Source organism: Crocodylus porosus, unplaced genomic scaffold (assembly GCF_001723895.1).
Source record: "Crocodylus porosus isolate Cpor-Errol unplaced genomic scaffold, CroPor_comp1, whole genome shotgun sequence".
NCBI classification, from domain to species: domain Eukaryota; kingdom Metazoa; phylum Chordata; order Crocodylia; family Crocodylidae; genus Crocodylus; species Crocodylus porosus.
Window position 1 is genome coordinate 196,010,231 of NW_017728886.1, and position 12,790 is coordinate 196,023,020.

General features: G+C 44.1%; 1 protein-coding gene across 8 annotated transcripts in view; it reads left to right on the forward strand.

The window, feature by feature from the left end:
- The window catches only part of DTNA (dystrobrevin alpha), a 275,178-nt gene that overhangs the window by 133,262 nt on the left and 129,126 nt on the right, over positions 1-12,790 (forward strand). For all 8 annotated transcript variants that reach the window (XM_019547677.1, XM_019547666.1, XM_019547688.1 and 5 more), the window contains exons 2-3: positions 1,557-1,624; positions 6,980-7,060. In XM_019547677.1, the coding sequence (XP_019403222.1) occupies positions 1,558-1,624; positions 6,980-7,060 (148 nt within the window). In that variant the 5' untranslated portion in view covers position 1,557. The remainder of the gene's footprint in view (positions 1-1,556; positions 1,625-6,979; positions 7,061-12,790) is intronic.

A 12,790-nucleotide genomic window follows, 5' to 3' on the forward strand; every position in this document is an offset into this window, starting at 1 on the left:
GTAGAAATGATTCAGTGAATAACTCTGTAAAATAAATCTCAGAAAAATGTAAGTGGTTCATGAACAATTCTTAAACAATAGACATTCATCTACATTCATAAGCATCTATCTAATAAATGTATTCACTAGAAACTATTTCCTCAATACCCCTGACTACTGACAGATATAATCTTTTAAAAGGTTGTTATTAGCCCATCAACACCTAGAGAGATGAAAATTTACTGCAAACATTTGTGTCTGCTATTAAAAACTCAATTAGAAATATCCGGTAGTGGGGAGCTCATGTAATGTTTAAGGGGATTACACAGACTTTCATCATATGGGTACTGATATGAGACCAAATCTGGCTGATATAGTAAGAACAATAGTGCCACTTGCCCTAAGTTCAGTAGTCTGTATGAAGTGACATAGAAGTCTTTCTTGAGTTCCTAGTGGGGCAGATGTTCACATCACAAAATATCCACATCAGATGAAACCTTTGGCACTTTTCTCAGTAGCATCAGAAAACAGACAATAACTGAAAAATCTTTCTAGAAAAAATGTATTCAACAATTTTTCCAGCAATAGCAACTGATAAGGACCATTGATATAGCACCTCTTATAAATAGTTAACTTCACTAAACTTCATGAGAAGACTGAGTAAAGCTGCCTTGGAGAGTCATAAGTGACTGCCTTCTTTTTTCTGAGCAATCACTGGGGGATATGGCAAATTGTTTTTCTATCCTTAGAAATTGTGTGGTAGGCTTCAGAGTTCATTACTGTTCCCCTTCCCATTAAATATGTAAGCTATAGGAGGCCATGAACAGTAGGGCTGCAGTGTCTCTGGCATGCAGATAGAGCATTCTGTTTTATTTCATAGACTCTATCTGAGATTGGTGTCTAGGTTAAAAATACTTATCTGAAGTAAAATCCAGACCATAGTGTGGTGATGCTGGCTTGCTAGAAGGATTATTTTGAGCAGCTAATGAAGATTGTATCTGTTCCATTTTTGGATAAAACTCAAACTCTTCTATGGTTTGAGTTTGCCTGTCTAAAAAGCCACCTCCTTTCTTCAAGCTCTCTTTGAAATTATCTTTAAATTATATTGTCTTATTTTTGTAAGGTGTTCATCTTGTCTATCATAATAATCATATGCATCAGAGTACAGGTGGCTAGAGAGGCATTTTATAAACTCAGAAATACTAATGACTTCCATCTTTTTTATTTATTCTATCTTTATGTAATTTATTCATAAGATCCCCTTATTTGAGGTAATGTATGCAAAGTATTATATACTGTATTTTGTGTTAGTTATCAATAGTCACATAACACTGAAAAACTGAACATGGCTTTTGGGAGTGGAAAGAGAGCCAGGAGAAAGCAAAGTCTTGTGTATGGAAGAGGCTGTAATGCCTTTCCACCAAAAGGGGCCTCAGAAAAGCTGTCTTAGAGCTGATGTGGACACATGCCATAGTAGTTCACCTTAAAGTTTCTATGGGAACTATTACAAAGAGATGTATGGCTATGTTCAGCTTGTGAATTATATAAACTATTTTCTGATGATTTTTGTCTTCTAGAATGATTGAAGATTGTGGGAAAAGAGGAAATACCATGGCAGAAAGAAGGCAGCTGTTTGCAGAAATGCGTGAGTACTTTGTATAAATATTCCACTGCAAAAAATGAACTGGATATAATCTAACATTGGTAAATGTCATGTGAACTTTCTATTCCAAGCAATTGATATCTCATTCTACAAAATTCATTTTTCTACTATGAAATCAAAATAGCAGAAGGATAGCTATTCAGAGGTAATTAATAAAAAGATGTAATGCCTACAATAGCACAAATGTAACGCGTGAATAAAGAAAGCAATCTGTCATAGACCCTGGATTTTATAGCGTGTAGATGATATTATATACATAAGAGTTCATATAATTTGCTTCCCCCTAACACACACACAAAAGTAAGAAAGGGAAGAAAATGTGCATTAAAAGTACTGAATAAAAAGGAAAATATTGAAGGATTCAGAAAATAAATCTATTTTAGGTAAATAAGTTCCCAATTCAACAAAGCACTTAAACATATAAATAAATCTCTTTAATTTCAAAAGAGTGTGATCTCCAAATAGAGAGTTTTTCCTGAACAAGGCATAGATCGGTTTGTGGCATTCATATTTAAAATGATAGGCAGAATCTGAAGCATCTCTCCATTTAGTGAACTAATTGATTTTTTTTCTTCTTCCAGATGCCAATTATAATCTTCTATGAATTAGTGTCCTGTCTAATATTATCTTACATGGAGTGCTAAGGTCAAAATTCAGAAGGCACAGCCTGATGTTGTCTCTCAAAAGGCAAAAAGGCATAGTCAAAATAAATGAAATACTAATAGATTTATCTTACATATTTACATATATTCACAGGGGAGTTAACTGGTGGAAGTAGCACCAAATATGGACAGGAAAACTTGTTTCCATTGTGGGTGCTGATGTACATTATCCAGGAGAAAAAGATTACTGTGGCAAAGTCTGAAAACACCAGACAAGGCTTGCAGTTCATTGCATTGTTTTATTTTCAAATTGACAGCAGTATTGCCTGTGATGAGAATACCTGAAAAGAACAAAATGCAGCCCTGAGCTGAACAAAGGCAGGTGAAGCTATTTTTGTCAGCAGTTCGGGCAGGGGTATCAAACATATGGTTCATGGACCAGATATAGCCTGTGGAACCCCATGGTCTGGCCTTGTGGTGCTGCCCCATTGACCCACATGCTGCACACAATTAGCCCCATGCCACCCAGAGCCCTCACTGGGGTCAGCATCCTGTGCTGTCCATGGCACTTATCCAGGCCAGCCTCCCAGGCTGTGCTACCTGCCAGTGCTCACTCAGGCCAGTGTCCTGGACCTGCCCGGGCAGGTGCTGCATACACTGGATGCACTGATCCAGTGACTGGACTGGTCCCAGTCCACTCACCTGGCCTGTGGGGCCAAATGAGTTTGACACCCTTGATTTAGATAACTTAGAAACTTGATATTTGATTTGCCTTATTCACAAGTGCACACACGTGCTCCTTACTATTTGTTTTTGCACAACCTCTGTAGAAGCAAGGTCTTTATTTGGAAACCAAATTTCAGACTGTGTGGAATTTGAAGAATGAGAAAACTAATTATATATGAAACAGAAGCAAAGCCAATAAATTTCTTGCATTTTCTACTCCATTTGTCCAGAAAGTCTTTCCCCAAAATAATAAAAATCACAGCGTGTCCTAACAGCAGAAATGGCAATATTTTTTAAATATATGTTCCCTCAGCACCACTTAATACCACTCCCTACAAAATGCATATTGGGTAAAATCCTTTAACTTCTTTATATCTTGTAAAGGAGCTAAAGTGACAGAAGCAGATACTAAAAGCTACAGGCTCTTCCTGCTGTGTATGGAAAAAAGAGTACATAGTGATTCTGATTAATAAAAAGAAGACTTAGTGTTACAAAAAATATAGCTAAGTTTTTCCAAATGCTGTCAGTAAGATCCTAACAGAGAAAAGAAAAACCTAGTAATTTAACAGCAAAGCATGTCTTGAGCAATATAAAAAACTTTCAGAGCCTGATGCTTAGTTGAGGGTAACTTCTGCCAGTAACAGATGGTATTAAGACAGCCAACTGGCAAAGGGAACTAGCAGAGAACCCTGGGAAGATGGTGTGGACGAACCTAGTCAGGAATGGAGCAGAGGCTGGGAAGAAATCAAAATCTCATTCTTCTTGTCTCAGATCCACAAAAGTTTGAAGTGTTTTGTTTAGGTCCAACAAGTGCCAGATTGCCCAACAAAGAATGGGAGAATAATGCTAACACATATCCATACATACAACTGCAAATCACATGACCCTATTACTGTCTAGAGACTTCTCAAAGAAAGGATTTGGAAAATGAGGTTAAAATACAGGACTGGACCATATTTCATTGTACTCTATTCCGTTTACAGTCTGATGTTATGTAGGTGAAATTGAATTGAAAAAGACAGATATTTGAGAATTCTGGTCCTGTGCATGCACCCTCCCTGGGTGGTGCAGCCCAGGACCGCACACCAGCGAGCGCTGCAGGCAACACAGCCTCATACCAGGCCCAGCTAGTGCTGCATATGCCACAGGGCCAGTCTGGTGCAGTGTATGGGTCAATGGACAGCCACAGGGGCTGGATTATGGGGCTTTGTGGATCATAAGTTTGATACCCCTGTATTATGGAATAAGCAAAATCTATTCATCTGCCTTTGAGCTATTTAAAATGCATTATAAATAATGAATGGCAACATGGTAGTTAAGGATCCAGACCAGATTCTCTCCCTCATTTGTTGGTGTTTTGGTGGCATGGGTGAAGCTATCAGATGAAGTAAGATCAACATACCTGGCTTCTGAGTAATGTCTCTTCCGAGCCCTGGCATAGATGAAATGTCATGGGCAGGCAAAGGCAGCAGCAGAGCTCTGCTGTTTCTACCTATGCTCATCATGCAGACATTTGCTTTGGGAACTCTACCAGAGTTGAAAATTATAGCAGCCAGGGCCAATCTGTATATGCATCAGGGATCTAAGTGCTTCAGCCTCCCACTGCACTGAGTGGACCTTAGCTCATTCTTGGCAGTGTGTGCATGAGAGCCCTTCTACACATGCAGACAAAGGCACAATAAGATCTAATGCATGATCCACATAATTGCACCTCCTGCCATGTCATACATGCATAGCAGGAGGTGTGATTGTGGGATTGCACATTAGATCCAATCGCATCTTACTACCAGTGCAGGGGGAGCCTGGGAGACGCAGCTGCTGTGAACTCCCAGCCCTAGGGGCTCCACACACCTCCAGGGCTGGGGGATTACAGCCATGCCCTGTGGTTGCTGGGACCCAGCTCAGTCCTGGCACTGGGAGGTATGCTGCCAGCACCCAGAGGCTGCAGCTGCCAGTACCCAGAGGCTGCTGGGGCTAAGAGCAGCATTGCCAGGTGTATGATAATTATTGTATTTGTATGATAATTTCAACACTTGTACAATGTACAATAGATAATGCTAAAAGTGTTCAAAATGTATGATAATTTTTATGCAGTTAATTGATGCGTCATATAAAAAACCCAAGTCACTCTCAGGGAGTTTTAACTGACTTTTGGGTTCACTGTCAGTGCTTTCTTATGACCGCTTGCCTTGAAATGAAGAAATGCTTCAACTTTGATGACCCAGTTCTCAGTCACATTGAATAAGTATTTGACAGGGACTGAAGTGAGGATGAGTAATATTTGCCATTTAACTGGAGACTTACAGTGAGCAATATAAAGTAACTGCATAACGATCACATAACTAAATGACATTATGAAATAATACTAAAACTTTATTTTAAATGCTATATATGGTCTTAAATCAATACAAAGTCAAAGAGGTTTTCTGCTTGCCTCATTTGTAAGGTATGTACCTAATGCTGTAAGTTGCAAAATAGTGTAGAAGATTTACAGTACACAGACTTGAACTGCAAAACAAAGAGAAAAGAATAATCACAGTAATGAATACAGTTTAGCCAGTCGAAGAAAAAGTTAAACAAAACATCATAGTGGGCAGTGTCCCAGGCTGAGCTCCATGGGGCTGGCAGAGCCGCTCAGAGTGCAGCCTGGCTTAGGGAGGTTGGGAGAGCCAGGACTGTGCTCCAAGCAGCTCTGCCAGCCCCATGGAGCTCAACCTACCCTCCCAGTGCTGCTGGACTGCTCCCGGGGGTGCAGGCCCCCAGATCTGTGCGCAGGATGACAGGAGGCTGCCACTGCTGCCTGGGGCCAGTGGCAGCACCAGTCTTCCCAGTGCTGGATGCAGGCTGCACCCAGTACCAGTCCCAGGCAGCAGCCTCCTGTCATCCTGAGTGCAGATCCGGGGGCCTGCACCCCCAGGAGGAGTCCAGCACAGCCTCATATCCCTTCCAGGAGTGCAGGCTCCCAGATCTGCACGTGGGATGACAGGAGGCTGCCGCTACTGGCAAGTGACACAAGTTTTGCTTGTCAGCACCTTGAGGTGCAGTTTCCCAGAAACCCCTGTCTCCTTGAAACTTGGCAGGCTTCTGACCCTCAGAAGGGACTACCATCCCTACAATTTTCATCTGAATCAGGCAAGAAATGACAAAGTTATAGGCATTTTCGTGATCCCCCGTTATAGCCTATGAGCGAAACGTCAAAACAGCAAAACAGTTTCAATGAAATGAAACGAGACAGTGCTTCAAAACAAAACAAAACGACAAAATGAAACACTGTCCCTTCAAAACAGCAAAACAGAAGTCAAAACAAAACAATGCTGTTTCGCACAGCCCTAGTTCCCAGCCACAGGGGAAACCCTGCTACACGTGCAAATCAAAGCTCACTAGCAACCAGCTATAAAGTTAGCACACATTTTTGAGGTCTAACTTGGAGCTGGTTGGAGCTTTCTATGGCATGATAAGTAATTTTGTGTGTGTAGCTGGTCTCAAGATATTTGGACAATTAACCAGTTAATTGTATGATTGTGTAGAGGGGGGCCTGTGTGTGCGTCTGATCTGAAGTTTGTCATCTAGACATTTTTAGTTCAGCAGTTGTAATTTGTTTTCTAATTTGGTCTTCTGGAAGTACCTCATTCTGAACATACAGGTTAGTTCTGAATATTTATTTATTTTTTGTTCATTTTTAAATATTAAAATTAGATGGAGATTTTCCCTGGTGTTGGAGTCAGGCCAGTTTGCCTTTTAGTCTGCAGCTGGACTAGACTGTTGTCCAAAGTGATACACAGTGGACTGAATATTCAATGTTTTCCTTCATAAAAGACTTAGCACTGTGAATCTGGACCCAACAACTCCAAAACAAACTAAACAGCTTTGAAAATGCTCATTAATTCTACTATCTTCTTTGTTTAGTGTATATATCGTCAATAAGGAAGAGGTATAAACATGGTTCATTTTATTGTAGAGATTCACTCTGTGCCAGTGTTATGCCATATGTATAATTCTCTTCCACTAGGGGCTCAAGATCTGGATCGCATTCGTTTATCTACCTACAGAACAGCATGCAAACTTAGATTTGTACAGAAGAAATGCAACTGTAAGTATGTATGTTAGCTGGTAACATCAATTACCATCATTAGTATTATGTCATAGCTAGGCTGGCAGCCCGTCTATACTAGTCCTACCGTGAGTGGAGCTCCTTGATGGAACCCTTAAAAAGAGTCCTTTGTAGATGCAACCCATGTAGCTCAGCAGATGGGTCATTTGTTTTGAGGTTCTTAGTATTGGTGCTGCAGAAAATCTGCTGCTTGTGGTGTGGTAATATTGGAGAAAAACCAGACTCAAAGGTTTTTAAAAGGAAATGAATCTGGAGAACAGTCAGCAGAGGACTAACCATAAACCTACCAAGTTCCCATGTTAATGTGTGTTTACCCTGAGTGAGGGCAGTAGGATTTGTCCCATGTCCCATGTCAATGTATCTGTCTTCCATTCAGAAGGTATTGATATGATCACGTTCCTTTCTTTTATCTTTCAAGTGTGTAATAAAGACAAGGGGGGGATGCGGGAGGTGGGGTCACCCCCCTGCTTCAAGTGTGTAATGAAGGAGGTTGCAGCTTAGGTTCTGTGTGTTGAATATGGCCCGTGAAGAAACTGGATCCAGCCCATGAAAGTCTAATCTGGCCTTTTAGTAACTGCATGCCAGTCCCCTGCTGCTGTCCGTCCTGTCCACCGTGTTCCATGTTTTACTAATAATGTGCCAATCCCGCACTGCTACTCCAGCTATCCTGGTTTTGTGAGAAGTACTGCTCTCTTGCCTCCCCTAATGCAGCCCCTGCTTTCTATTCCTGCCAGATTAACTGCTCCAAATTGTTCCTCACCACAGTTTTTGGAAGCGTGTTTTCAGCAGAGGCTGCATTAGGGGGATGAGAGAGCGGGCCTCTACACCAGGGGTGGGCAAAATATGGCCCACGGGCCAGATTCAGCCCACGAGGCAACTCTATTCAGCCCGTGGGGCTCCTAAAAAAAAGTAGAAAATTAATATTTCTCTGCCCTTGGTTCCTGTCAAAAATTACAGGAACCAAGGGCAGTAGGGCCCAGGGGAAGTCTGATAGGCTCCCACAACAGTGGGGCCCACCTGGCCCTGCCCCCCCAGCTGGAAGCCCCAGCCCCGGTTTCTAGGCTGGGAGCACATGGTTTCCCTGGCATGGGAAGCTCAGATAAGTGTGTGGGGGGAACCCCGGGCAGGGAAGGAGTGGGGGAAGTGGCCCTTCCCATCCATGCCCAGTGGCCCACACTGCAGCTGCTTGCAGCCCATGTGGGGCTGCTTGTGCCTGCTCCAGACAGCCCCACACAGGCTGCAAGCTCCTGCAGCATGGGGTACCGGGTGGGGGAGGGGCCACTTTCTCCCCACGCTCAGCTTTTCCCTGGGCTCCTTCCCTGCACAGAGAAAAGTGACCCCTCGCCCGCCCCATGGCGGGCGCTCCCTGCTGCAGGTGCTCGCAGCTCATGTGGAGCTGTCCGGAGCATGTACAGGCAGCCCCAGGCCAGCCATGAGCAGCTGCAGCGTGGGGCGCCAGGCATGGGGTAGGAAGGGGCTGCTTTCTCCCTCCCACCCTGTGCTCAGCACCAGCTTGTAACCCGGCCCCACTGCCAGGCTGGCAGTGGGGGGGGCGTTACAAGCTGGTGCTGAGCACAGGGAAAAGTGGCCCCTCACCTGCCCCATGGCCAGCGCCCCACGCTGCAGCCACCTGCAGCCTGCATGAGGCTGCCTGTGCCTGCTCCAGTCACCCCTGCGTGGGCTGCGAGCGCCTGCAGCAGGGAGCGCCAGCCATGCGGCAAGTGAGAGGCTACTTTTCCCCATGCTCAGCACCAGCTTCCATGCTGGCGAGCAGGGGGTAGGGGCTCAGCACTGTCCCCCACCTATACTGCGGGGCTGGGGGGCACTGGGAATGAGTGGCTGGGGAGCCAGCAGGAGCACAGGACCCACACCAGTGTCCCAGGGCCAATCCCGGTGGGGCCCAGAGCAGGGTGGTAGGAGCGCGGGGTCCCAGCCGGCAGGAGTTCTATGGAGCCGAGCCAGCTCCGCACTCCCTGCTGGTGCAGACCAGCCCAGCTCCACAGACCCTTGCCGGCCTGTGCCCCGCTCTCGGCCCCACCAGTGCTGGCCCTGGGACATTGATCCCAAGACGGTGACCAGGGGGCGGGGCACCTGTCAAGGGGTGGGGTACCTGTCAAGGGGTAGGGCTACCCAGGCAGCCCTCGACAGCCTGCCAAAACTGAGTAAGTGGCCGTCTGCCCAAAATAATTGCCTGCCTGCCCCTGCTCTACACAGAGCCAGCACAATTCAGTTGGCAATAAAAAATCTACGGTCTTGGCAGTTGGGTTGCAAGCAGTGGTCTACCTTATGTAAAAGGTTGCCAGGCCCTGGTGTAGTGCATGCATAGTGCACTCTTTCCACTGCTTACAGAGGTTAACTCTCCTGCTGCAGTGAGGTGTCCCACACCATCTGCACTCCACCTTTTCAAAACCGTAGATAGTCTTCTGGCAAAAAAGATGAAATTTTCACTTAATTTCCATGGCAACTGTATAGGCTACTCTTGGGTGATAACATAAAAATCTAATTCAGCTGACAATTACAGCAAAGTCTTCATAACACTAATTGCTAGGATAAATGTATACACATCAGATGAAAACTACAGTTATCTATAGGGGAGAATAGATGGGTGAAAACATGGGTAATAGATTCATTCTTAACATCTATTAAATATGTACCAGGTTTGTGAAAATTTATATAAATAATGGTAATAGTATACCAGGGAATCTTGCACCCTTTCGTCACTGATTTGACTGAAGCTAGTCATACAGTAATAAATAGTCCATGGGTTCTGACACCTGTTCAGTAGCCTCTGTGAAATGAGTTGCTGGTCTCAATCCTATGCAAGGTATTCGTATTATACACCCTATCATTATTGGTGTCCTCACTGGCAGTCTACTTAGGGAAGTGATATGTTCCACAAAATAAAGTTACCACACTTTTTTATGAGTAACTTGACCTTGGATTGAAGTGCTTTCCTGCGTAGTACAGCTATGTACATGTGTCTGCTTTACTTTTTATTTTGTAGTAAACATTCATGTGTCCACAGCCTAGCATTCAAATTGTGTGAGGGAAGGGATGGCTCTTCCAGATCAAAGCCGAGGCACATGGTTAAACAAAGTGAAGAATATCTGCACTGTAGCTACTAGTATTATCTAAATATACAATGCTGATTTCAGTCCTCCTCTATGAGTATTAAATACAGTTCTAGTAAGCTCCATTTGAGAGACCTAGGTGTAGTAATTTTTCTCCAAAGTAAAGTCAGTCATTTCCCTGTTGTAATTTCATATGTGACATCAAGATCAAAATGCTAAGTAGATCAGAACAATAACAACAGAAAAATAGAGATCAGTGTTTATTTTACTATTATGTGAATTCTGCTGCAGGTGAAATTCTGACCTCTAACTTAAGTTGTGACTCTTCACCTCTCCCACAATTTTAAAACATGGGTACTTGATCAAGACAACCAAATCCCACAATTGGAAGCTCACTTCACATGTGAAATAGACATTGGCATACTAGACGTGGAAATCTCATTTACTTGTTTATTCTTGAAAATGGAGTTCCCTTTATATAGAGAGTTCTTCGTGAAAAATGATAAACCTTGTGTCTTAGCCTGTATCCTCTTTACCACTTCAGTTCACCAAACCCTGCTGAAGTCAAGAAGGTCCAACAAGGCTCTACTTTTTGAGGCTGTATGTATGAACTAAGGTTGAGCATATACTGACTTATTTTTAATTTTCCTGCATGGTTATTAATTTATTTCTGCTTTGGGGTATCTTGAGTTTTAAAAACGCTACATTAAAACATTAAAACAATTTTCTATAAACAAAATCAATAGCAAGTAAGTGAGGACTGGAGGAACACAATGAATTCGAGGAACTCCTTCATTTAATCTCTTCTTCCATTTATCTTTCCTGTGCTTAAATATAGCAGCACAGGTACCCTCACTTCTGTCTTATAGAAAACAAGAGTACCTGTTACTATTAGAGTGAAAGGATAGCAGTATGGGGCTGCAATTTATTGTAGGCAGCTGAATTAGGAACCAAGGGCAGTAGGAAGTAGAGCAGCTGCTAGAAAGTAATCAGCTAAAGGAGTCTGAAGACTGGAGCTACAAGGTTATGGATAACTACTTGGGAGCAAGCTGCCCTACAACAGGCTTCAGGCAAAACCCCAGCAGAGCAGTAAAGTGGAGCCTATAGAACAGACAACAGCAGAGGAGGTGAGCTTGTCCATCTATGGAGTAGAAACAACTATGCTAGTTTCTGAGGACCAGAAGCAGGTGACTGGAAGAGGTTTAAAGCCCAGGGATAGATAATCAGAACTCAGTCTGGCCCAGACATCTGAAGAGAGGAGTTCCTGTAAGCCCAAACTGTTAGAGAAAGGAAGCTGTTGGCCTGGAAAGATACCCTGAAGACTGCAAGGGAGCCAGAGTGGGGATGAGGGTTCTGCAGAGAGACCCAAGGGTAGGGGTTTAAGGGTTGTGTTAGAGACTAGTTGGTTTATATTTTGTTTTGGTTTCACTGCAAGGTTTCATAGATTTCATAAATTTTAGGGCTAGAAGGGATCTTGCAAGATCACCAGGTCCAGCCTCCTGCCCAAAAAGTGGGAAGTCAGCTGGGGTCATATGACCCCAGCAAGGTAAGCATCCAAGCATTTCTTAAAAGTATCCAGAGTAGGTGCTTGGACCACTTCTGCGGGGGAGTCTATTCCAAACTCTGGAGACACAGATGGTAAAGAAATTTTTCCTTGTGTCCAATCTAAAATGGTCTTCCAGCAGTTTGTGACTGTTAGACCTTGTCTTCCTTGTCACCAAGGTGCCCTGGTGAACAGATGTTCTCCCAGATCCTGATGTACACCCCTTATACACTTGTAGGCTGCCACCAATGAGCCTTCTCTTCTCCAAGCTGAAGACTCGTATACCTCTCAGCCTCTTCTCATACAGCCTGTTCTCATGACCTCTAATCATGCACGTGGCTCTCCTCTGGACTCTTTCAAGCTTCCCACTTTCTTTCTAAATTGTGCAGCCCAGAACTGGATGCCGTACTCCAGCTGCAGCCTCACCAAGGCCAAGTAAAGCAGGAGGATGACTTCTTGGGTCTTGCTTGAGATGCATCGGTAGATGCAAGCCAGAGTTTTATTTGCTTTGCCATCTGCGGCATCACATTGGGGTGGCATAAAGGGGAGGAGGCAGTTACAGAAGGGTCCCAGCAATGTATTGGAATGGAAGCCAAGGGAGAGCCCTGAGAGGACTAGGGGGTCTGATGGCTGATGACAAGATAGAGGTGGAGCCCAGTGAGTAGGTACTAGCTGAAGCAAACAGGTGACCAGGGAATTTCACAGGTGGGAGCAGCCTTGAATGGGCTAGGGACCTGGGTGGGCTGAACCCCATAAAGGTAGGAGCGCCCAGTAAGCTGAAGCTTGGACAGGACCAGTGGCCCAGGTAATCAAAGCATGGCTGAAGTCAGCTGTAAGGAGTACCATGGATGTGACTGTGGTTGAGGCTGTAGGCTACACTCAGGTCCAGTAGGGCCGTGAGTAGTGCTAACAGAGCACATGCAAGGACAGTAGGGCCTGAGCAATGCCAGTAGTTCACAGTTAGTGTCAACAAGGTACCAGGTGGTTTTTACTTAGCAGACTTGGGGTCCATTAGCACAGGCATGGCAAGGGGTTTCTGGCTAAGTGAGTTAAACTAGGTTCATTGCAGTACTATTAGGCTCCCTCCAGGACTCT